Source organism: Ochotona princeps, chromosome 23 (assembly GCF_030435755.1).
Source record: "Ochotona princeps isolate mOchPri1 chromosome 23, mOchPri1.hap1, whole genome shotgun sequence".
In the NCBI taxonomy this organism is placed as follows: Eukaryota; Metazoa; Chordata; class Mammalia; order Lagomorpha; family Ochotonidae; genus Ochotona; species Ochotona princeps.
In genome coordinates, this window is record NC_080854.1 from 8087598 (window position 1) to 8112122 (window position 24525).

Sequence of the window (24525 nt, forward strand, 5' to 3'; positions counted from 1 at the left end):
GGAAGTTCACAGGCCAAGATGAGGCAGATCCTCTGGTTTAGGCCATCTAGTAAAGCTGGAAAATGGCAAAGGGAAAAATTACATGGAAAGCCAGGAACCAGAATGGATGAGCTACTCAGTGCATAGAAATGATCCCCTCTGAAGAACCAACTTCTGAAGGCACATACCACATGGCCTTCCCCTACAGCCCATAACCATACCAAGTCCTCCATTCAGTACCTACATAAGACCTTGGAGACCAAGTTTCTGACAAATGGGCCCTTGGATAACACCCAAAGATGGTGCTTATTATTATCCAAACCATATCACCAGGATTTAAATGATTCCATGGTCCACTTTAAGACTAAATGGTTTAATTGTAAAGGAATAATGCTACATCTTGAAATAAATTATTTGAACAATGAGCTAGATATGAAGGAAGTTAATCAAATGTAGTTTACATTCTAGTGGGAGAAACAGAGCAGCAAAGAAGAGATACTAGACTGAGGTAAGCACTGTGAAAAAAATAATAAAAGTGATAGTCGTGGAGAAGGTAGCTGCTGGTCTCAAACTTCTAGGCAGGCATTACCACTGCAAAGATACGAGAAGAACATTCCAAGCAATTTTTGTTGGAAGAACACTCGCATGTGTTCCATTTGAATTATATAACTTTGTGCTATTCCGTACTGAATCTCTTTTTTTTTTTTTTAAGAAAAGCTTTTATTTATGATGACATGAAACTGACATGACATCATACTAGAATTGAACCAGAAAAAAAAATTGAACCAGGATAAGTAATGTTATTATAAAATTTACACTTCTTGGATTTGTTTTAAGGAAAATGTTTATATACCATGGCTCTTTTTAATCTTATGGACCAATTCAGTAAAACATTGTTACACTCAATTGAGAGGCAACTATAAACTCTGAGATGATAACAGCCCACAGGTTCAGGGTTGTCTGGTTAAATATCTAGAACTACACCCTCTTTTAGTTGGGATGTAAGTGCAGTGTATTCATTGATAAGACAACTGCTTGCTGTGGGTGCAACAATGATATGCACTTCCTGGCCCCTGGAAGCACATTTTCAAAGAAACCACGTTTGCTGCCTTCACATGTCCACTTGTGAACGCTGCGATGCACATGGAGCCCTGGAGCTCCTGGAGCACCATGGTCTTTGCAGACATCTGCCAGCACACCTTGTCTACTGTAGCCTGGAACAGCTGCTGCATGTATTCCAAGTGGGCACTGTCTTCAGTCTGGCATCATGTTGGCACTCTTCCGATTGGGCTGGCACACACTCTTTGGCATTTTTATTTAACAAAAGGAAACACAAAGTCCCTCGACATTTGACAGCTCACAGTGACTCGGATAGGCACTACCAGCAGGAGCACTTCTCTACTGGATGCTGTTTTGGGAGACAGACTGGGGGTGGGAGCAGGAGCAGCTCCATCCCAGGACCCCTCCTGGGCTTCTAAACAGCCCCTATCAATCTCAGAGCCTGCGACCAAGCCCAGCCTGAACCATGTAGGAGAGGTCACTTCTGTCAGCCTGCACGTGGGAGAAAGTGGCCACCAGAGGCTCTGAACTCCAATCTTCTCATTCATATTCTGAAGACACTCCATATCTTTTAGAAGCTTTTCACTGCTTCCTTAATTGGCACATCTCATACAAGTATGCCTCCTAATTCAGACAAATATTTCCTGATACTATGAGCTTATATATTAATTTGGGAGGTATTTCTATTGGATAACATTTAGTAATAGTTAAAAATAAATAACAATAATGAAAAAAAAAGTTGTCTAACTAGGCAAGCCTAAGTTTTTCCGGAAACTAATCTGATGATACTTGTAAGTAAAACAGGTTGATAAAGGACAGACTGATTCCGAAGCTGAGGCTAATGGGCCAATGGGCCACTGATGGGCTCGTGTGACAGTGGAAGAAGTTAGAGGTTGGCGGGTCATAGATGTCCTGGAGTGGCTTCTAGGAGCAGCAACGTGGCGAACGCTTCCCCAGCCCCGGCTCTTTGAGACATGCTGCCACCACCTGGGCAACAAGCACTTTGGAAGCACAGAGAGATTCTAGTTGTTACTGTCAGGTAACCATTGCAGCATCAAAAACCACACTTCCATCTTAGAAAATTAGCATTTTTCGAACCTGAAAAAAGGAAGGTTTTGTCTCTGTGTGTAGGATGCTCTCTGTCCGAGCCTCTGGTTTCTTCTCTGTGGGCTTGGTCTCAGGACTGGTAACATCCAGCTCAGTCCTTGGTACACAGTCAAGACTTAATAAGATTTTACAGAATGAGGGTGAATGGTTAAGCCGCTCACATTCCACACAGGGGTGCCCACAGCGGGCTCCTTGTTCCAGCTTCCTGCTAATGCAGTCCTTGAGAGGAAGTGCGAATGGGTCAAGTAACTGGGTTCCTGGATTCTGCTCCAGGATCCGGACTTCGGACAGGCCCATGCCTTAATACTTGTGGGCATCAGGAGAGTGAACTTTTGGGTGGGAGTTCTTTCTCTCTCTCAGATAAACAAAATTTAAAATATTCTTCCATATGATCTTTGAAATATTACTAAGGTTGGCCCTGGCATGATAGCCTAGGGGCTAAAGTTCTCGCCTTGTATCAGCTGGGATGCCTTGTGGGCACTGGTTCATGTCCTGGCTGCTCCCAGTTCCCACCAGCTTCCTGCTTGTGGCCTGGGAAAGCAGTTGAGGATGGCCCAAGGCCTTGGGACCCTGCATCTGTGTGGGACACCTGGAAGAAGCTCCTGGCTCCTAGCTTTGGATTGGCTTGGCTCCAGCCGTTGTGGTCACTTGGCCACTCTGTCTCTCCTTCTATCTGTAGATCTGCCTTTCCAATAAAACAAATAAATCTTTAAAAAAAAAAAAAAAAAGAAATATTACCAAAGTAAAATTACTCTGTAAAATCATGCAACTGGGGCTGGTATGTGGCATAACAGATTAAGCCACGGCCTGCAATGCTGGCACCATTTGGGTGCCAGTTTGAATCCCTGCTTCCCCACATCAGACCTGACTCCTTGTGGATGCACCTGGAGAGGCAACAGAAGACACATCAAGTGCTTCAGAATTATCACCCACGTGGGAGAGCCAAATGAAGTTTCTAGCTTTGGCCTTCTCAAGCTCCAGCCAGTGCATCTATTTGGGGAGTGAATCAGTGGAGGGAAGAATTCTATCTCTCCCTCTCTCTGTTAACTCTGCCCTTCAAATAGATAAAATCAATCTTTAAATCTACGAGTTTGCTCACAGAATGCCCACAACAGTCAGGAATGAGCTGGGCTGGCACGAGGCACTCAGCCTCTAATCTGGTTCTCCTGCATGGGAGGAGGGGCAGGGACTCAGGCCCTGGAGCCACCACCCGCCAACTCCCAGGATGCACGCCAGCAACAACCCAAGTCCTAACCAGCAATGGGACCGGAAGCCGCACACTGCAACACAGGAGGCCCGTGTCCCTCAAAAGTGCATCTTAACTCTTGGGCCAAACACATGTTGCTAAAGAGAAACCCAATTAAGGATCTATTCAAATACAGATCTAAAGAAAATGGGCAATGATGCTTCTTCTAAGTAGCTCTGCTGATGTCAATGAAGCAAAAGTCAGAAAAACAGCTGAATCTGTTCAGTTTACGACTTTTGGAGCTGACAAGGGATTAGAGTTCACCCAGTGCGTGGAAGAGCAAAGAGGTTCTGAGAGATTTATCAGAAATTCCAGCGCTACACACAATGGCTCAATTAACTAATCCACCCCTTTCAAGTGCTTTCAAGTCCATCCAGCTTGTGGACTGTAGAGCAGTGGAAAACGGCCCAAAGCCTTGGGACCCTGCACTCAAACAGGAGACCTGGACGAAGCTCCTGGCTTCTAGCGTTTGGATTGGCACAGCTCCGGCTTGTTGAGGCCATTTGGGGAGTGAGCCAGTGGATGGAAGATCTTTCTCTTCTCTCTGTAAATCTGATCTGCCTTTCCAATAAAAATAAATAAATCTTAAAAAACAAAACAAGGAAATTAAAACAAATACTGAGACAAGTCCTGTGAGCTTCAACTCCCAAGTTCGGACAGGCTATGTACAGAGTAGCCCTTAGGATTCCTATGTGTCCAGGGGCCAGTGTGGAGCACTCCTGGTAATCCCTACCCCCGCCTGGGCTTGCAGCCTGCTCTGTAACTGGAAGCTAGATCAGTGAAATCAGATTGTCAGACACAAGGTCTAGATGACCAGAGAGCTCCCCTACAGAGGTTTCTAACTTGTGTGCCCTTTCTGCCTGCCCAAGATGCCTATGCTGTTAACCTGAGAGATCCCAAGGCAACGGATGGGAGGAAGTTAACTGGGAAAACTGTCTTCTCCCGGTGAAAATAAAGCACACAGACTCTGGCCTCTGGAAAGGAGAGTGTTATATTAACACACTCAGATCCCAACGTAGGCTCATCACTCCAGTGATTAAAACACCACAGAGACTTGTAGCAAGTCAAGTTTTCTGTGCATACAACCCCGGGATGGAGACCTGCTACCACCGGTACGGGCTAGGTCTTGGCAGCACAGACTTCGAAAACCATCACGCAGGTTTCAAACAAGCCAGAGTAAGACAAGTGCTGGTAATACAACACACAAACATTAACACATGCCCAAGGAACAGTATTGTAGATCGTTAGATTATCTGCCAAAAGCCTGTTTCCCAGTAAATAATAGTTACTGTTGTCATACCTAAACTAGTTATACATGCCCTAGCTTGCTTTTGACAGAACGCTACGGTCTTTTAAAGAATAATAATAATAAACCTGTTTTATTTGGCATGCAACAGTAAGGAGGTCTTGCGACACCAGCCAGAGGTGGTCAAACAGAACAGTTCATGCAAAGCAATCGCAAAAATTTGGTCACCAACCAACACAGAGCTCATCTTGCATTTCCTGAAGACTAGAACCCAATATTAACGCACCCTTTCTGCGTGTTGACTTTTGCAACCCTTTTTGTGCGCATGGAAAGCACAAGTGCCTCTGTGGGAACTCTACTTTGGCAGCTCAATTATTATCAAGTTTACTTTGGGCAAGTATCGATCCTTCTTTTGTGAAATGAGTTGGGTTCTTAATTTAAAAACAAACCAGCAACACAAAGCCCATTTTACACGGCTGGGCTGTACTTCCCCTTTGGGCGCCGGGGGTTCCAACGCGGCTCAGCTGCGGCTTTTACTCAGGGATTTCAGCCAGCCACGAGAAGGGGCCGAACCAGGATCCCTAAGCAGTCTCTCTGTGACCATCACCTTGGTGTTTGTGGGGGGCAGGGGATCAACTCCCTTCCTGGCTGCCGCTCTGGGGTCCGAGCTGCCCAGCAACCTCAACGCACCACACAGTACCCCGCTCCCCACTGCCTCACCTGCCGCTCCCCGCCAATGTCTGCGCGGCCCGATCCCTCCCCGCTGCCCTCCCGGTCCACGTCCAGGGACCCCCAAGGAGCCACCGCGCCGCCGGAACTGGCCCCCGCGACTTCCTCACACCCAGTTCCCCCCGAGCTGGGTCGGTCTGTGGGCGGGACGCGAAGGCCGCGGCTTCCGTCTTCCTGCTTCCGGCCGGGCGGTGAGTCGGGCGCGGGAGTCCGAGCCTCGGGGGCCGTGCAGTGGGAGCTCTGGGGCCGGCCCTTGGCCGTGGATCTGTCCCGGTGAGGAGCGCTGCGGGCCCGGGCGCTGGCTGACGTCGCCGGGGTCCACCCCGCACCCGCAGGAACGCTCGGCTGCGCGAGGAGCCCCGCGGGGCCCCAGCCTTGCAGGCCGAGGGGCGGCGGTGAGCGCGGCCCCGGGAGGGTCGGAAGGGAGCCGGGAGTTGGGGTGCTGGCCCCGGGGCCCCGCAGGGAGCCCGTCGGCCGCTCTGGGGCGGGAGAAACGGAGGCTGCACGCTTGGGTGGGACACGGAGGCGCTCGGGAGCTTTTGCTTTCCTCCTCGTGTTCTTAGTAGAGATTTTTGCCCTCCGGCGGGTCCCTGTCCCCTGCGTTACCTCTCTCTCTTCCATGGTAAAGTCCCGTTGCTTATCTCAGGAACTTGAACTAGTTAATTCATTCCTGGTCTGAAGTAGTTGGAGAAAGCTCCATCTCACAGGACCCTCCTTCTGCTCTGTGGGTGCCAGCGTTGGAAGTCCGGAGCAAGATGTCTAATTAAGTGGGAGGGCCCTCGGTTGCGTTTTGTTTCCGTGAAGCAGCTATGGAAAGCTGTAAAACTGGTGACAGTTCCCTTGAGGGGATGGGATTGCAGGGGCTGTTTAAGTCCCTTTGGTCCTTATTTTTCTATAAAGGACACAGGCTGTGGAGTGGACCAGGTAACTGCGAGGTGTAAGGGAAGTGGCTGACTTTATAATAATGTATGCAAATCCAGGGAATACGTGAATGGCAACTTTTTCAGCAGAATTCTGGATAACGGATACACTGTGTACCTTCTTACCACTGTTTTTGTGTTTATGCTACTGAGTTCCATAGATCATTTTCTTCTTGAAATAAAATACTTGATTCCCAGGAATAGAGATTTCTTCCAGGGTGTTGGCAGTTATAAAAGTCAAATAAGGGACAAGCATTTTTTTTTTATTTTTTATTCAGGGACAAGTATTTAGATGCTTATCATGGACTGGCTGTTTTACCTGTCAGTTTGCACAGATAACATTGAGAGTTTGCAGTGTTACACTTTATGACAAGTAGGCTTGCTTTGCTCTTTCAGCTCAAAAGCTACAGTGCGAATCTCGGAAGTGTACAGTGGGACCAGGGACGACAAGCGGTGGAGGGTCATCTCAGACTGGCGGATGATCCCAGGGCAGAGGTAGACACCACCACTCAAGCCTAAGGTACATTTTCTTTTTAATCTAAGCTGAACAGCTGTTTCGTATGCAGGTATTCTAATTCTCCAACTTGAAGAGGAGCTGACAGCAGCATGGAAGACAGAGACACTCTGGGACACAACAGAAAACGGCGCTCCTCACTGGCCACCTGACCTCCCTGGCAGCTCGAAAGGGTGTTTTCCTCACTTTATATACTTATTTGAGTAGAGGTCTTCAAAGCTGGAGGTGCATAAAATAGCACGTGGCCTGTTTATACTGGGAACCATGCATGTGGCTATTAGGATGGCCTGCCTACCCTCTCCCTCCACTCCTGGAAATAGCCACCCGTTACCGGTTTTTCTGTGAGAGCATTTCACATGACCGAGTGGTGCTTTTGTTATAGTACTACGTGGTCCTAAGGAGGTGTGAACGAATGACAGGAATCAGTTTCCTGGAATGAGCATGTAAAACTAAGAATCTTTGAAAAGTACTGCTAGCTACAGTTTGCCTTGAATGTAGGAAGCAGGTGAGAGTGCGTACCCTGTAGGCCACACTCCACGTGGCTTTCACTGTCTGTCTCCCACAGCTAGATTTTTTAAGGTGTTGAATTGTTCCTCCTGGAGCTATTCGTCGGGGTTAAGGTAGTTAAGAAACATAATGAAATTCTGCCTCCACTGGTTGTCTGGTGTACCACTTTCAAAACGTGATTAGCCACATAGTCTCTGTCCTGTTTTCCCTTTCTCCCCTCTAGTCTGCTGCAGCCATGCTGGACGTAAAGGCCTGGGCTGAGTATGTGGTGGAGTGGGCCGCCAAGGACCCCTACGGCTTCCTCACGACCGTCATCTTGGCCCTCACGCCTCTGCTCCTGGCGAGCGCAGTCCTCTCCTGGAAACTGGCCAAGATGATTGAAGCCAGGGAGAAGGAGCAGAAGAAGAAACAGAAACGCCAAGAAAATATTGCAAGAGCCAAGCGACCGAAGAAGGACTGACAGCTTCAGCGGGCTCTGAAGCCAGAGGGAAATCACTGGAAAACCGAAGCCGCTTCGGAAGACCCTGCTGGGGCTCCTCTGGATGGGACAGAAATACAGAAACTAGATCTGAAGGGACAGAATGCCTGAGCTCAGCACCGAGTCAGCTTTCAGGCCTGGGTATGTGTTGGTATCTGTCCTCAATTGCTGCAAATTAGCATCTGTATGCAAATAGAGTATCCCTAATTTGAAGTGCTAAAAGACAAAATATTCTGAGCATAAATGTGATGCCACATGTGGACGATTCCACACCTGACTTCATGAGATGGGTCACAGGCAAAATACAGGCAACCTAAAAATACTGTATAAATTGACCTTCTGGCTAGTGCGCAGCTTGTGTGCAACATTAATGAATTTCATGTCCTGGCTTGGATCGCATATATTATGGATATATAAACATTTCCAAATCCCAAAGAATTTGCAATCTGAAACACTTCTGGCCCCAAGCATCTCGGGTCAGGGATACTCAAACTGTAGCCCCCATTTTTTGTAACTGACGCTGTCATTTGCCATTTTGTGGTTTAGGCACTAAAATGAAGCATCCTGGGAAGTGAAACATAAGTTGTGAACTCTACTCAAGTGCTGCTGTAAAGCGGGCCCTGTTCTGCACCCATGCTATTAACAATGAAAAACAGCTCTCTTCCGAGGGGAAAAATGTGCTTTGGCTTATAAGAAACATAGCAGTTAGTCACATCTTGTATCACTATTGCTTATTTCTTAGAGTAAGATCATTTCTGGCTTTCTCAAAGCCATAGAGTACTTGATTCTCTGCACTGCGTTTTTCTGATTTCAGTCTTGGAACCAACTGGTAATGAACACATTCTGCATTTTATAAAGACTTCTCAGTATCTTGACCATAAAATACCACCTACTACTATACAAATTTTTGTACTTCTGAACACTGCCATCTTCGTAGAGGTGAGTTGCTGAGAAGAGTAACAATATGGTTAAAGCTTAGGGTAAAATGCAAACGCTACAGTCTGAAACCATTTGTGAGGGAGGCCTTTTAAAATCACGGAAAATGCATATTACTGGAAAAAACTATGCATGGATTTAAAAATATTTTTGCACCACAAATCAAACTTATCTTTTAATTCCAATTTTTTTCATGAACTATTTGAAGCAGTTCTGTATTCTTGTGCCTAACTATAGCTGTGAAGTGGTTGAAATGTCTTGTCAGCCATGACTGTATAGATTCCATTTTAACCCAAATGATTGTGAAGTGTACATGACCTTTCAAACAGGTTTGAGATGAAAATTAAAATTTCATATTTCTTTTAGAGAACTCTTAGAGAGTTAACAGTTAAGTCATACTTCATAAGTGGCAAAAAACGCTTAAAATTTTGAAAAAAATTTGTGTGTAATAGTCATTGCTTTGGAGAGGATAAGTTATGTCCAAGAGAATGGGCTATATATAACAAGAACTACAGCGCTAGATAATGTTTCAGTTATGTAAGATAGCAAAAATATTATTATAATTTTTAACCATGATACGTGGCTTTTCTAACTGCCTGGTCTGGTAACTTTATTCACTGTCAGTATGTAGTAGCTTATTAAAGTCTCCTTATAGTCCGATAGTGATTTTTCAGTTACAAAAAATGGTCTACTGTCTCTAATTTAAAAATAAGCTAGCTATTGAAATAAATAATTGTTTTTTTATACAGAGGTCTTTGTGGGATTTTTGGGGGGTGTGGGGAGGGAACGGGTTAGATTTGTTAGGCAAGTAGATTGTGTGAAGAATTACAAATTCCAGTTGCAGATAAACATCCTTGCAAAAGACTTTTATTTTTTTAATTTGACAACCTGCAAACCCCTGAGAATGTTTGTGAAGCAGTTTGAGTATTTAGTGCTGTTTTGTTAGTTTATCAGTTCCTTTGTGCAGTGTAATCAACACATTGTAACTCTAGGGACTGAGAAAATGCAATGGGTGGTTATGAATTGTTCAGGTGATGGCATACGATATGCTTTTTATCTTACTGAATTTAAAACTTGCTTAACAGAACTACTGGCCCCCAGGCCAGAATGTTCGTTTAGCAAGCCAAGCCTCTACCTGCAGCCGAAGTATCCCAGATGGGCACCGTTTTAAATTCAGGCTGCACCACTTCCGATCCAGTTCCCTGTTTATGGCCTGGGAAAGCAGTGGAAGCTGGCCCAAGTCCATGTGCACCTGCATTCATGTGGGAGACCCGGAAGCTCATGGTTTCTGGACCAGCCCCTCTTGGGGAATGAACCAGCAGATGGAGGATTCTTTGGTGAAGTCAAGTCTGAAGTACTTGAATGTTTTGAGGGTATGTGGTCAAGCAATTCGTGCTGGTCACACACTAATGTAAAGATATGGAAAGAAAGTATATAGTCAGCATAATACTCGGTTACCTGTCAGAGCAGTGCTTTCTTTGGTTCTGTGGGGGTTTTACCTTGGTTTCAAAGCCTAATATATTAATTTTAAGTGTTTTTTATAGACCATATTTTTGTTTTTTCTTTTCAAAAGTTTATCAGAAAGATTTTCCTTCCATGGGTTTATCCCCTCCAAAGGTAGTAACTGTTGGTGCTGGGCCGGACTGATGCCAGGAGCTAGGTACTCCATCTGGATCTCCCATGGCAGGAAGTCACTTCCTCGTTCTGTCACCTGTTCTCTCCCAGGTACAGGAGCTGGGAGCTGGGCCGGAAGTGCAGTCGCCTGGGACTTGGAACTGGACATTTAGTGTGAGGCCTGGTGTCTCAAGTAGTGAGTGGCTTCATGTGTTGCTTGCCCAGGTGTTATTCGTAGTCTTTGAAGTAGCCAGGATTGTAGCCAGGCACTCTGATGTGGGATGTGGCCACTTCAATTGGGACTTAACATCACAAGGCCCCTAGAACCTTTTATACATATAAAGGTCACAATATTTGTATGAAGGTGGACAGATGTGGGATCAAATAGAAACTGTTCTGGGGTTTGGGATTCTTTGGAAAGATGCATCTTTTCTCACTGTTACAAATAGTACCTTTGTTGGAAAAATCCCATTGATACCCAGAATACCACTTTTAAAAGATGCCTGACTATTTGATTAACACATCAATTACCTTTCTATGCCTGGGTTGTTTTTTGGTGGGGAGGAGGGGTTGGGAGTGAAGTGGAGGGAAGGAGATTGTACCAAAAACAAAGGTTTGTGTGTGGAAATTTGAGCTACACTGTCCACCCACATGACCAAATTTCAGCATGATACTACCACTGTCCCACTGTGTAAGACCATTTTAAATTACCGTTTCTTACAGTAAGTGAACTAAATGTCAGTACAGCAAGCTGGAAACCCGAAGCTGAAACAAAGTTCACACAGTGCTATACTCACTGCTTCCTTCATTACACGCCAAGTAAAGGAAGTGACAAAGGCCACTTATTTTACCTCTCACCTGATTCTAAGAGGAAATGGGATCTTATTTAGAAATGCTGGCACCCAGTTATAGAATCAAGATTATTTACTTAGTATCTGGAATAAATGAGGACATGTTCTACCTTTCTCAAATAAGAGATTTCAAGGTCAAATATCAAAAACTGGAAACACAAGTAAGGCTTGGGCAAGCTTCTTTCTGCAAGTCTTGGAGTCTTGATTTGACTACAGCTGACTTCCTTTTTACTCAAAGAACAAACTCCAATTTGAAAAAAGCTTGATCGGGATCCTGCAGGGCTTGGGTCACCTGGTCTTGGTCTCTTGACCCAACTATGCAGTGGGCGCCAGGTTTGTGACTTCCGGGAGCGAGGGGTCCAGTGGGGCCTGGGTCTTTGGGCCTGCCTTCATCATAGGTATTGGATTTGTGAGCCCTGTGGGATCCATGTTGCCTGGCCCAGGTTCCAGTGCCCACCTGCGAGGTGGGTGCTGGGTCTGTGAGCCATGAGGGCAGGGGATCCAGCAGGGCCTGGGTTGCCTGGACTGGGTTTGGACCTGCCTGCACCATGGGTGCTGGGTTTGTGAGCCCCAACAGGGCCCAGGTTGCCTTGCCCAGGTCCTTGGACTCACCTGTGAGGTGGGTGCTGGGTTCAGGAGTCCGGGTTGCTTGGCCCGGGTCCTTGTGCCTGTAAAAAGGTGGGTGCCACTTCTGTGAGCCCCAGGAGTTGGGGGGGTCCTTGTGCCTGCCAAAAGGTTGTGGGGCAGGAGATCCAGCGTGGCCCGGGTCTGGACTGCAAGATGGATGCAGGGTTCATGAGCCCCGGGGGCGGGGAGTCTGGCAGGGTCTGGATTGCTTGGCTGAGATCTTTGGGCCCACCTGCAAGGTGAGAACACGTCCTCCTCAGTGGGAAAGGTTGAGTAGAGGATAGCAGGCCCTGATGCTCATGGAAAATATGAAAGCATGTTGAGTACAAACAGAATAAATTGGACAACTACCCCAGCTGAACGCTGACAGCAAAAATCTGGGTGAACGGAGACTTAAAGTCAACTATGTCAGACAATGGACATTGGGAGGGCTTCCTAATCCTTGGATTAGTGAAACTAACAGCATTTCAGAACTATCCAAACTGCTGGGCAGAACTCTTGAGCATAAACCACTTTGGGACCCCATGTTGATTTGGGTGACTGTTCCCCATCCCCAGGTACTGCGGCAGTTGGGAGGCTGGGTATGACTCCTCTTTTATCTCTACCCTTTCCCCAAGAAACAGGAAGAAATAGAAAATTTGGGAACAGTAATCTCACCCACCTTTCCCTAACCCTTCATCCTTCTCACCCTGATCAACTATGTAAACATCATCAAAAATAATTTAAAAAAAATAATAAAATGAAAAAGCCCGACCTAAATAAATTCAGTATACATTTTAACTGTGTGGTTTATGAGACTGTGTGCTACTGATTCAAGGCAATTAAGAAATAAATGGCAGCCAGAAATCTCTTAATAGAAAATTGGCTAAAATACACAATTCAACCTAAAAGTCAAACACTTTCACATTTTCTTTAGGTGGGTGGTTGGTATACTGTTAAGCATATGCAAGTATAGCAGAGGAGTGTAGAGAGGATTTGCCTCTAACAAAGCTCTTAGGAAGTGGCTGACATATTGGCTCCACCTTCAAGTGCTGGCATCCCAAATGGGTCCCACTGTGTCCAGCTGCTCCACTTCCCCAACAGCTCCCTGCTTGTGGCCTGGGATAGCAGTGGAGGATGGCCCAAAGCCATGGGATCCTGTGCAGGGTCTCCCGCAGATTCCTCTAGTACCCCATTGCCAGAGGGGGTGAGCCTGCTACCCTTCACCCAGCCTCCCTGCGTGCAAGAGACAGACAGGGGTTCTGTCTAAGCAGTTCCGATTTATTTGGGAAGTACAAATTCTTATATAGGGTAACAATTAGCCTCAGGCCAGGAATTCCAGGAGGGGAGAAATCAGGAGCCAATTACTAGGAGCACGACTGCGGAAGCCACCTCCTATAGGCCAGGGGTAGGTGAGCAAAACGGCCCTGGCCAATCAGTCTTTCTTTGAAACAACGTGACCCCTGTCCTGGTTCACGCCTAGGGTTCTGTCCTTGGCCACCATCTTGCTCGCCACATGTAACCCAGTGACCTTGACTGTTAGTCACCATTTTGTTGACTTAGTGACCTCTTTGCCTCTGATTCCCACATCCTGCACCTATGTGGGAGACTTGGACGAAGTTCCTGGTTCCTGGCTTCAGATCGGCTCAGCAATGGTCACTTGGGGAGTGAACCAGTGGGCTGAAGGCCTTTCTCTCTGTCCCTCCTTCTCTGTAAATCTGCCTTCCAATCAATCAATCAGTCAATCAATCAATCAATCTTTTTAAAAAAGCACTTCAGGTAATTACACACAAATTTTTTAAAAGCTTGTAAATGTCTAAGACTCAGGATTCGAAATATGGCAGAGAGCTAATATTTAATATTTAGTATCATAATTCTGCCTTAAAAGCCAAACTTTTTAAAAGTTATTTAGGAGATCAAGACTACATTTCAGTGTTTATATAGAACATGTAGCTGTTGTCAGGCTACATGGCAGTGCAGCTAGTCATCCAACATGTTAGTCTGCAGGAGGGGAGTAAGGAAGAACTGTGAGAAACCTCTTGGCCTCCTGAAATCACTGCCAAGTGCATACTCTGACATCGTGGGCCACCACTGACTGTCACTTGACTTTAATACCAGGCGATTTCCTGTAAGGATTTGGTTTTGGCTAAGATTTTCTTTTGTTGCTTATGCAAAGTTGATAGTTCAAAATGAAAACTGTAAAAAGAAAGTCAAGATTAATGTAAATTTCACCATATGATATTTATAAACGGGCTCTAGGCAAACATTTGCAAAAGGCATATACGTATATATGGTGCAATTAATAAGCTACTGGAATTTTACACACTAGGAATACTCCAGTGTGTTAAAATATTTACAATTTTTTCTGCAGTCCAGGATTTGAGAACATCTTAATCTCAATGCACAATCCAATTGTACTGCAAACTGTACCTCCTTTTGTATTACCTAGTGGCTAGTTCCTTTTTTGTCTCCATGGTAAAATGTATTATCATTTTGTAATGATATAACAAGACAAAATGTCTAACCCGCTATTAAGGGGGTTTTTGGAACAAGGGAACAGTCACCTAGGGGCTTTTTTGTCAATCAGTAACTATGCTATGGTGATTCTGTGATTTGATTACTTGTTTAAGTACACATGCTTTATTAAAGCAGTTATATTTTTTCCTGTAGTGCATTTCCCACGTAATTAAAGGTTTGCTGTTGTTAAGTAAAAAATTTAACCTATTTTTTTTTTTTTTTTTTTTTTTTTTTTTTTAGGAATTCACAGTTAACACTTAACTAGGGACTTTCTTGTAGTATTTACAACACAAAAATTTGAGTCATGCATTCAGTAAATACTGCATGCCTGGTAAATGCCCAAGCACTAAAACCCTGTGTTAGAATAACAACAAAAACTTAGCTGGGGCTCTAGAAAACGTGTGGCCCTTCATAAATATTTCTGCATGCATCTCCTGTATATTTTTCTTCAAAATGTAACATGCAACACCTGAACTTTCAGGACTCATGCTTTGCTTTCTTCTCTGTATTCCTTATTCTTCAACATAATCTCCCATGGTGTAGAACTCGGTCACTGTACATTTCTCTCTTGACTATACTTGCAGACTTTTGTGATGGGTTGACAATTATTCTCCTAATTCCAATCTTCAAATGCAATCACAATTCCACTGTACTTTAAATTTTGTCCTAACTTCTTTCCAAACTCCTCCAGATTCATTTTTGTCAAATGAATTTCCTTTGTCTTCACTGTTACCCATGTTTACATTTTTTATTAGTTCTTTAGAATCTTGCAAGGCATTTTCCCAGAAAACAATCCTTTCCTTTGTTGTCCTGTCTGTATTCTGTCACCTGGGAGAGCCCAATGTTTATCTCTAGTGTTTTGAGCAGGATCTATGCACAGGTGGTTCCGAGTATACAGGGCACTCAAAGGTCTACGACACTTCTCTAAGCCGCAATCCAAGGAGGGAAACCAGTGCTGAGCAAATTCATAAACAGAATGAAGACTAAGCAAAAAAATAAAACTTAAGTCTAAAATAAGTTAGCCTTCCTTCGTATGTTCATAATCTCCTGTTTTTCTTTTTTTTTTTTTAAGATTTATTTATTTTTATTGGAAAGGCATATATATGGAGAGGAGAGACAGAGATAAAGATCTTCTATCTGCTGGTTCACTCCCCAAGTGGTCACAATTTCCAGGGCTGAGTCAATCCAAAGCCAGGAAGGTGAAGGGTCCCAAGGCATTGGGTCATCCTTTGCTGCTTTCTCAGGGTATAGGCAAGGAGCTGCATGGGAAGTGGAGCAGCTGGGACAGAAAGCAACACCCATATGGGAGCCAGTACTTGGAGGTGGAGGATTAGCCAGTTGAGCCCTTAAGGCATTGGTCCTTCTGGTTTCTTATATATTCAGAAAATACAAAACAATTAACTTTTCAGGGTTTTTATTTGTTAAAATAATCACATCTGTAGAAATGAAATGATTTTACCATATGCATTCACTGGTGGCGGCTCTTGCCGTCATGTGGCATCCAGGATCCTGGCTGGAAGGTTTTGCCAGTGCTGGTGGGAGCCACGGAGGGCTCTTCCTTCCCGAAGAATGGAGCGGAGGCATGCCCTTTGATCTGAGTTTGAACAGGTGGGGCCAGGAGTTCCTCACTAGTCGCTTCACTAGCAAGTCTTTCTTGTTCATAAAAATCTTGGTTTTTGATTTTCATTTCTTCTTTATATCTTTCATTTTTCAATATTTCCTGCATGATATAATATATAAATGGGAGATGTTACTAAATTTCTAGCAAACCTCCCAAAGTACAGTTTTATGAAAATAAAAGTCAAGAAAGCACAAACTATACATTATATAATGTACATGGTATTTCCCTTGCATTGAAATGATAGCTATACAGAGTGTAAGTTTGAAAACCAGTTTGGTTCCTCATCTTATGCTATAATTGACACCAAAGGTCACAAAAGAGAAATACTTACTACTCCCAAACTGAAACTATTTAGACGTAAAATATTGCACAAGAGCCCATGCCATCCCATCACAGATTCCCCGAGCTTGATAACCATTTTCCATTTTAAAATTCTTCGTCAGTGACTGTACTCCCCTGGAGAGGACAAGATGGCGGGATGGCCTTAGAAAGTTTCTCTGTGGTAGTACAATGTGAATGCTCAGGCTGCCCTCCAGCGCCAGCACCAAGCGCCCCGCACTCCCCTTTGCCCTCACAGAGCGCCGTGGCAGGAGGAGGACAGCAGTGAAATGGGGGCAACAGACCTGCACCAGCAGCTCAGGCACAGACTCTGGGATGACTTCCATCAAGCAGATGCAAACCACTTGTGAAATGCAGTGCTCTCCCTCCGAGTTGCTCCTCCTTTGAGAAGAGTTTACTCCCCGAATTATAATGAATCTACCCCTGCACTTCACTGAATGAAGGACCATCACATTTAAGGGGCCTCATGGTCTGTGCCACTACAAAGAAAGGCAATTAAAATCCATACACACCCTGCTCTCAGTGATGTGAAGATGTGAAGGGCTGTGCATCTTAAATTGAAAAGACAAATAGTAATTACATCTTTCTTTTGTTTCCTTCCTCTTTTCTCTAGCCCTAAGGATTACTTTTAAGTGGATGAAAGTTTTAATATTCTTGCTTATCTATGTTTTCTGGTTTTTCTTTAAGATTATGAAGGGATCTCAAGAGAATCACACGAAAAATGGAATTAAGAACTTTTTGTTCGATGAGCTCTTTGAAACTCTTATTTGTCATTTATAATACAAAAAATAAGAATGTTAACATGATTGATTGATAGCTGACAACACTGACAAAAATACATTTTCAAGTTCTTGCTAAATTTCAGCACATTAGGAAATGACACATAAAGGGCAACAGCTGGCTGTGATGCAATGTTTGTTTCTAAAGTGAATTTTAAATAACACAGTCCTTTTAACAAAGATAAGCACCAATATTCTCTCTCTCTCTCTCTCTCTCTCACACACACACACACACACACACACACACACACACACGGAGTTAAAGGTCAGCATGGTGCAGTGGGGGTTAAGCCACTGCTTGCAATACTACATCCCATACTGGAGTGCTGTTATCATCTCCGCTGCTCCACTTCCACTCCACTTTCCTGCTGATGTGCTGGAAAATCAAAAGATGGCCCCTGGAGTTGGGTCCCTACCTACCTGGCTGTTATGGATGGAGTTCTGCCTTTGGCCTGGCCTAGTCATGGCAAATGAGGTTATACAGTAAACAGAAGATATCTCTCCTCCTCCCTCTTCCTTTCTGTCACTTCGTTTTTAAAAAAATGAGATTTAAAACAGTGTTGTATTTAAAGGAGAAAAAGAGGGTTTTTCAATTATGTTACACACTTTTAGAGGTGAACAGGGGTCTAACTAATGAAATTTGTCCCTCAGAGCAAACATGTGACAGGAAAACATTATTTGTAAGTGCTGTAGGTTTCATCAGCAGAGCAATTCCCTAAGTAGTTGAGTGTAGTAACAGCAGCCACTGTGGGTGTGGGGAACAGTTGCTGGTCGTGTGGATGAAAACTGAAGTTCAGACTGCGCCTTTCTTATGCAGACTTCCTACATGAGGTGACAGATGAGCAAGTCTTCCACACCACACTGGAAATACTGGAAGCAGGCAAAAACACATTGTCACATTTCCACGCTCTTGAAGTTGCTGTGTCTTCAGACAAGAATGACACGACCTGGATAAACATGTTGCTGGCAGGTGACTCAGGGGGGTGGGCATCTACCTGGTGGTGAAGATGCCTGCATCCCATAGCAGAGGGTCTCATTCCCAGTCCTGGCCCTGCTCCCAGGGCAGATGATGCTGGGAAACAGCAGCGATGGCTCAAATAGTTGGGTTTCTGCCACTCACATGGGAAACTCGTACGAAATTCCTGGTGACTAACATCAGCCCCAGTCAGGCCGAGGCAGGCATGGATTCACTTCCCAGTTCTCTGCTGCTCAAATAAATAAATATTTTTAAAAAGAAGCTGGTAAGGGAGTTATTGGCTTGGGTGTAACAGGGAAGTCACATCATCTGAAGCTGTGCCCATGCCCACTTTATTGCCTTCACCTATGCCACAGCAGCCTTGCAGCTGGGATGTGCCTTCTAAACAGAAGGACAGGGTGGCACAGTTTTCTTCTACTGTTGCAGAATTTTTCTTCACTCAGCATTACGTGTGTAACTCAGTCTCTTCCTTTGTAACAGCTGCTTGGCCAAAGAAAAGCCAACCTAAGGAGTGTAGTGGGCCAAGCTGCTGCTTGCGATGCTGGAATCACATACGGGTGCTGGTTTCTGTCCTGACTACAGCATTTCTGATCCAGTTTCCTGCTCAAGGTCTGGGAAAAGCAGTGGAAGATGGCACGGGGACAAGGGGTCCTGCTGCACACACGAGAGACTGGGAAGATGCTCCTGGATCCTGGCTTTGGATTGGCTCAGCCCTGGCCATTGTGGCCATTGTGGTCATCTGGGGAGTGAATCAGTGGACGGAAGATCTCTAATCAGTGGATGGAGATCTTTCTCTCTCTCCCCTCCTCCGTAATCTCTGACATTCAAATAAGCGAATCAGCTTTTAAGGAAAAAAAATTTTTAAGAATATATGTAGCTATATTTACATTAAAAAGCAATAAGCTGAAAAATATGGAGACCACACTATTTTCTAGAGAAGAATTATGTCCTTTTGTTAAAACAAAACAAATCGTTACCAGGCAGAAATTCCAGCTAGCAATTCCAGGAAAATTAAACAACACAAATCATTTATGAAAGGAAGTCTAATTTTGTAAATATTTAGAACTGACAAAATGAACACAGCCAGGTGCAAATAATAATTACAGACTTTAGAGACAAACAGAAACCATCTCTTAGGGAAGTCTATCAAGCAAGTTTTTTTTTTTTCTTTACAATTCCTTGGAACAATATCATCTTAAGCTTCACTGTGTTTATCAATGAGCAGTTTCAACACGTGTGTAGTGGGGATAAACCAAGAGCAAAGGGGTCTCTCTTCACATCAGTGTTTGCATTTTTAAAACAAGTGTGATCTTCTTCCTGTCGGGTAATACAGGATGCACTGCTGTGTAGGTCTGGGGAACCCTAGACGAGGATAACAACCTCACTAAGCTCAAGGGATGGAGATGGCTGTTTAGGGAGGCTGGGGAAACTGGAGTGCTGGGAGGACCCTCAGTAGACACCGAGTTCTGCAATCTACATAGGGTCCATTTGAGTATTCAGCTGTGTGTGTACATACAATATACATTTAAATGTGGCTGTTTTTCCTTCACAAGGCTAGGAATGGCAAAATAATATTGGGGCTAAACAAATACTGCAGCATGCTCTGAACTAAAAGACATTCAGCTTCTGACCAGCCTATGACACCTCACTGAATTACTGGGGCATTTGGAAAAAAAAAAAAGACTTCAGAAAGGCCACTCCGTTGAAATAGGGCTAAGTTGGTGTGAGACCCTATAGAGCACACTAGGTTTGTCCTGTCTGATACAGTAGCCACCACCATATGCAACTTACATACACATGTGATATTTCAGTGTTTATCATGTGATCAGGAAGTGAAGAACATGAAACTGAGATCCCACATCAGCTAACAGAAACAGACAAAGACATGGCAGAAATGACCAAACAAAAAATTAGGACTTTAGTGCAACTACTACAAAAATGGCTAACAATAAGTGATTATAAAGAAGAAAGAAATAGAAAGCCATTTTAAAAAATTGTGCTGCTCAACAAAATCATCTTCCACCTGCTAACACCAACAACCCATATGATTGCTACTCTGTGTCCTGGCTGCTGCACTTCCCATCCAACTCACTGGTTATGAACTGGAAAGCAGTGGAAGATGGCTCAACTCCTTGGGTCCCTGTACCCAAGTAGGAGACCTTGTGCAAGCTTTTGGCTCCTGACTTGGGACCACCCAGTTCTGGCAGTTGCAGCCCCTTGGGTAGTGAAGCAGCAGATGGAAGATCTTCTGTCTCTCCTTTTCTCTGTAAATATGCTTTCCAATAAAAATAAATACATCGGGCCCAGCACAGTAGCCTAGCAGCTAAAGTCCTCGCCTTGAAAGCCCCGGGATCCCATATGGGCTCCGGTTCTAATCCCGGCAGCTCCACTTTCCATCCAGCTCCCTGCTTGTGGCCTGGGAAAGCAGTCGAGGACGGCCCAATGCATTGGGACCCTGCACCCACGTGGGAGACCCGGAAGAGGTTCCAGGTTCCCAGCTTCGGATCGGCGCGCACCGGCCGTTGCAGCTCACTTGGGGAGTGAATCATCGGACGGAAGATCTTCCTCTCTGTCTCTCCTCCTCTGTGTATATCTGGCTGTAATAAAATGAATAAATCTTTAAAATAAATAAATAAATAAATACATCTTCACATGGTAATTCTGTAGGTGAAAAAATTGTTTTCAATTATGAAGTGAAAATATTTAATGGAATGCTTTACAGAAAATGAGACACTATGAAGGAAAAGAATTAAATCTGAAGACGAGGCAATGGAAAATAGCAAACTGAAGCCAGAAGACTTTCAGAAGCTTTACAAATGAAGAGTCTCCGTGATCAGCGGGACATCAAGTGGCCTAATGTACTGGAAGTTGCGGTCACAGGAGAGGAAAGATGACCAGAAGTAGTACAAACAGATAAAAATATAAACCTGCAAGTCCAAGCACTTCAACCAACTCCAAACTTCTCATACCCAAATCAAATTGTTAAAATCCAATGGTAAGGGCCCAGCGGCATGGCCTAGCGGCTAAAGTCCTCGCCTTGAACGCCCTGGGATCCCATATGGGCGCCAGTTCTAATCCCGGCAGCTCCACTTCCAATCCAGCTTCCTGCTTGTGGCCTGGGAAAGCAGTCGAGGACGGCCCAAAGCTTTGGGACCCTGCACCCACATGGGAGACCTGGAAGAGGTTCCAGGTTCCCGGCATCGGATTGGCGTGCATAGGCCCGTTGCGGCTCACTTGGGGAGTGAAACATCGGATGGAAGATCTTCCTCTCTGTCTCTCCTCCTCTCTGTATATCCGGCTTTCCAATAATAATAATAATAAAATCTTTAAAAAAAAAAATCCAATGGTAAAACACACACAAACACCTACCCAGTGAAGACACATTTTTACAAGAGAAAAATCTCTTTCAGAAATAAAAACGTTTGCAATAAAAACTAAATTTGTCACAAACCTCTATTTAGGAACATTAAAGGAGGTATAGTAGCCAAAGAAAAAATGATAAAAAGATGCAAAAGTTGAATCTGAACAATGGAAAGCCTGGTGCCAGAAATGATTAGTATGAAGGACTTTGTTGCAGAGAAAAGCACCAGAGTTTTGGACATTTTGGTGCCTGTGGGAAGCCTGGCAAGCATATGTCCAGCACCATGAGCATATAAGCAACAGCATCACAGTGTCCACTGGCACTCCTGCCATGGGGTCTCAGGCTTCTGATGACCCTGCTCCTCCCGAGAGACTCTCAAGATTGCAAACCCAGTTCAGCACAGGAGCCGGAAGGGCAAGAAGACAAGCAGTGCTCGAATGAATAGCACATTGCCTCGTTATCCCTACCTCCGACTATCCAACAGGCACTGCTCACCAAGTCTTCTGCTTCTCACACCTTGCTCTGGCTCCCCTGACTTGATTTTGGGGTAGTATGTCACCTAGGGCCCTTCCTAGCTGTCTGATGCTGAGCCTCATGGAGTTGACCATAAGAGAGTCAGCCATGAGGGCAAGTCCATTCCTGCATTGAGATCAGGAGCCAGAACCAGGTGCTAGGCTCAGGTACTCCAATACTAGAGAGCAAGGTCCTAACCAGGAATTAATTAAACATTTGCCTATCTTTCTATGTCATAAATTATCACTGTTTGTAAAGGGTTAAACTGAAACAGGGAGAGAAGAAAAGGAAAAACTCTGGATGTCTTTAATAAATGCACCACTGAAAAGTAGAAAAGTAAATGGTTACTTGTTGGGTATTGTTCATTAATGGGCATTATTCAGGGATGTGAATTCAAACCTTCAAACATCGTCCCTTCCAATGCTTTGGCTTTGCTAAGAACCCCTACAGCTGCTGTACTATTGTTAGACTGAACGTTGCAAATTGCTATTTGAATTGTTATGTGTAGCAATGACAAAAGGCTTTTAAAGTTTAAAAACAAAGCTTAATTATGCAATTTACCAACATACTTAGAGCCCACTCACAGACATTAGGGATGATATAAAACCAGTATTTGTTATTCTCTTCTCCTCATACTGTCCCTTATGCAAGTTCTAGTTAGTAAATTCAGCTGTGGTACAGTTATAGCTGCAAAAGATATTAGATAAGAAAAATTCACACTGTGACACAGATACACTCCAAAAGGAGGTGATGCAAATGGCAGGACTGGACTAGAGGTCTCTGCAACTTTGCTCTGAAAGAGCTAAAGGGAACCAAGGCCACGTACATTTGAGTATTGAACCTGAACCAGTGTTTTGGAGAGGGAGGGCACAGGTGCTCTCTGACAAGCTGTCACGCCTGAAAGCAGGTTCCAGATTGCCACAGGGGAACTGGGGAACAAGGGCTGAGCAGTTCTGTACCTCGGGTGTTAGAGTCGTTCAGGTCACATTCAGAGAAGCAGTGCAGTGTGGGAGTGAGCATTTCCGGGTCTATATGTTTAATAAAATTGAATATTTACATGAAGACTTGTGGGTATGTATGCATGTGTATCTATAAATATTTTAGGAATACTACCTGTTAATACATAAATACCTAGGAAAAGGAGAAACTAAATACAAATTATAAATGATCCATTATTACTAATTTAAGATAGGCAGTGTCACCAATGCTTTTAAATTTAGTGTTTTGCATTGTATATGCACATAAAAAATAAATAACTGTTTTAATTACATCATCCAAGATCTCAATCTCCTAGACTCCTTCAAGGATTCAAACTAGATAACAGAATTACTCTATCAAGAGGTGACCGCATATTTATGTTAAATACAACATTCTAAAACAATAAACCTTAAAATTGTGCAAATGATTATTTAAAATAATAACTCATAATATTAGACTTCACATTATTTAAATAATAATTTCAATACTTTTTATATTCATAGGCATGGAAATAGAAGGAAGTTAATTTAATGATCAGCTCGGTATTAGGGAATCATAACATTTGCCTCAAAGTGTCATGAATCCAGCCAGGAAAAAAAGCAGGTGGATTATCTACAGATCATACACTCTCTTCTTTGATCTCCTGGCTCCATGCTTTGCTGGAATCCAGTATTTATAAATGGTCTCCATTTAGCTTCCAGTACTTGTGAATTCCAAGTGTATCACATATAACTATGTTCTAACTTAAGTTCCAAACACATGCCAAGACATAATCTAAATACAGTTTAAAATAAATTCAACAGTGCTTCATTGTTAGAAAGTTTACTATATTAAGAGGAAAGACTCATGGGTCAGTTTTAATTCCGTGTTACTGGATTCCTTTTTAAGCTTCTATGAGAACAAAACTGTGACTTTTTAGAAAGTTCACTGCGTAAGCCTTGCATACAAAATATGAGAACTTGGCTTTGTACAAAAGCTATAATTTGGAATTATTACCAGCTTATTTGTAGCAAAAGTTTAATGTAAATATATTTTTAATATTTGCAGAAACTGCATATATATCTTTCAAAGTGCACCTAAGATAAAGATAGAGTCTTTAGAGAAGCAGATTCAAAGTATTTAATGACTAAGTAACATTCTCCCACATCCATCCATTTTTCACGTCTTCTCAGACGTGTGCTACGTAAGATATATTTAACCATGACAACTCCATTACTGTCTATATTTAAAACTATACATGTTAATAATTTTTATTTTACTGAGTGATAAATAATTTTAAAATATAACAACACTGCCGTGAGTCAGCTAAAAATACATTTGTTTGAGGAACAGAAAAGAATCACTAAGCAAAATCTGGCATGAATTACACCTCTGAACCCCACGCCACAGACATCTGATTTATGGCCAGCTGGTCACACCCAGAAAGCAGCCTCCCAGAATCTACTGCAGAACCCCCCAACTCTTCAATATAATTAAAATGGAATTTGGTGCTTCAAAATGTTCTCAGCTGAATATTCTTTTTACAGCATCAATTTTGTAACATGCTGAGAAACAATTCAGGCCCAGCAAATGGTACTGCTAAGCCTGAGCCTGGAAAGACTGCCAGGCTGTTTAATTAAACTACGTTTTCTGGTTCTACATTGTCGAAT

General features: G+C 43.7%; 2 protein-coding genes and 1 long non-coding RNA gene across 3 annotated transcripts in view; 1 reads left to right on the top strand and 2 right to left on the bottom strand.

The window, feature by feature from the left end:
* The window catches only part of LOC131483085 (uncharacterized), a 73902-nt gene extending 72411 nt beyond the window's left edge, over positions 1–1491 (bottom strand). Inside the window, exon 1 of the long non-coding RNA XR_009247502.1 lies at positions 1179–1491. This is a non-coding gene — a long non-coding RNA (uncharacterized LOC131483085). The remainder of the gene's footprint in view (positions 1–1178) is intronic.
* Positions 1492–5563: 4072 nt separating this feature from the next.
* SMIM15 (small integral membrane protein 15) lies at positions 5564–9097 on the top strand. Its single transcript, XM_058680014.1, has 3 exons — positions 5564–5761; positions 6683–6806; positions 7531–9097. Exon 3 carries the CDS (start codon positions 7543–7545, stop codon positions 7765–7767), a length of 225 nt encoding a protein of 74 aa, XP_058535997.1. The 5' UTR covers positions 5564–5761; positions 6683–6806; positions 7531–7542; the 3' UTR covers positions 7768–9097.
* A 6609-nt stretch (positions 9098–15706) lies between these two features.
* NDUFAF2 (NADH:ubiquinone oxidoreductase complex assembly factor 2) overlaps positions 15707–24525 on the bottom strand; it is a 131705-nt gene continuing 122886 nt past the window's right edge. Inside the window, exon 4 of the mRNA XM_058680100.1 lies at positions 15707–16029. Coding sequence (XP_058536083.1) covers positions 15778–16029 — 252 coding nt within the window. The 3' untranslated portion in view covers positions 15707–15777. The remainder of the gene's footprint in view (positions 16030–24525) is intronic.

Excerpts from the sequence above, each read along its gene's own strand:
- SMIM15 (XM_058680014.1), top strand. The coding sequence starts at position 7,543 with ATGCTGGACGTAAAGGCCTGGGCTGAGTATGTGGTGGAGTGGGCCGCC.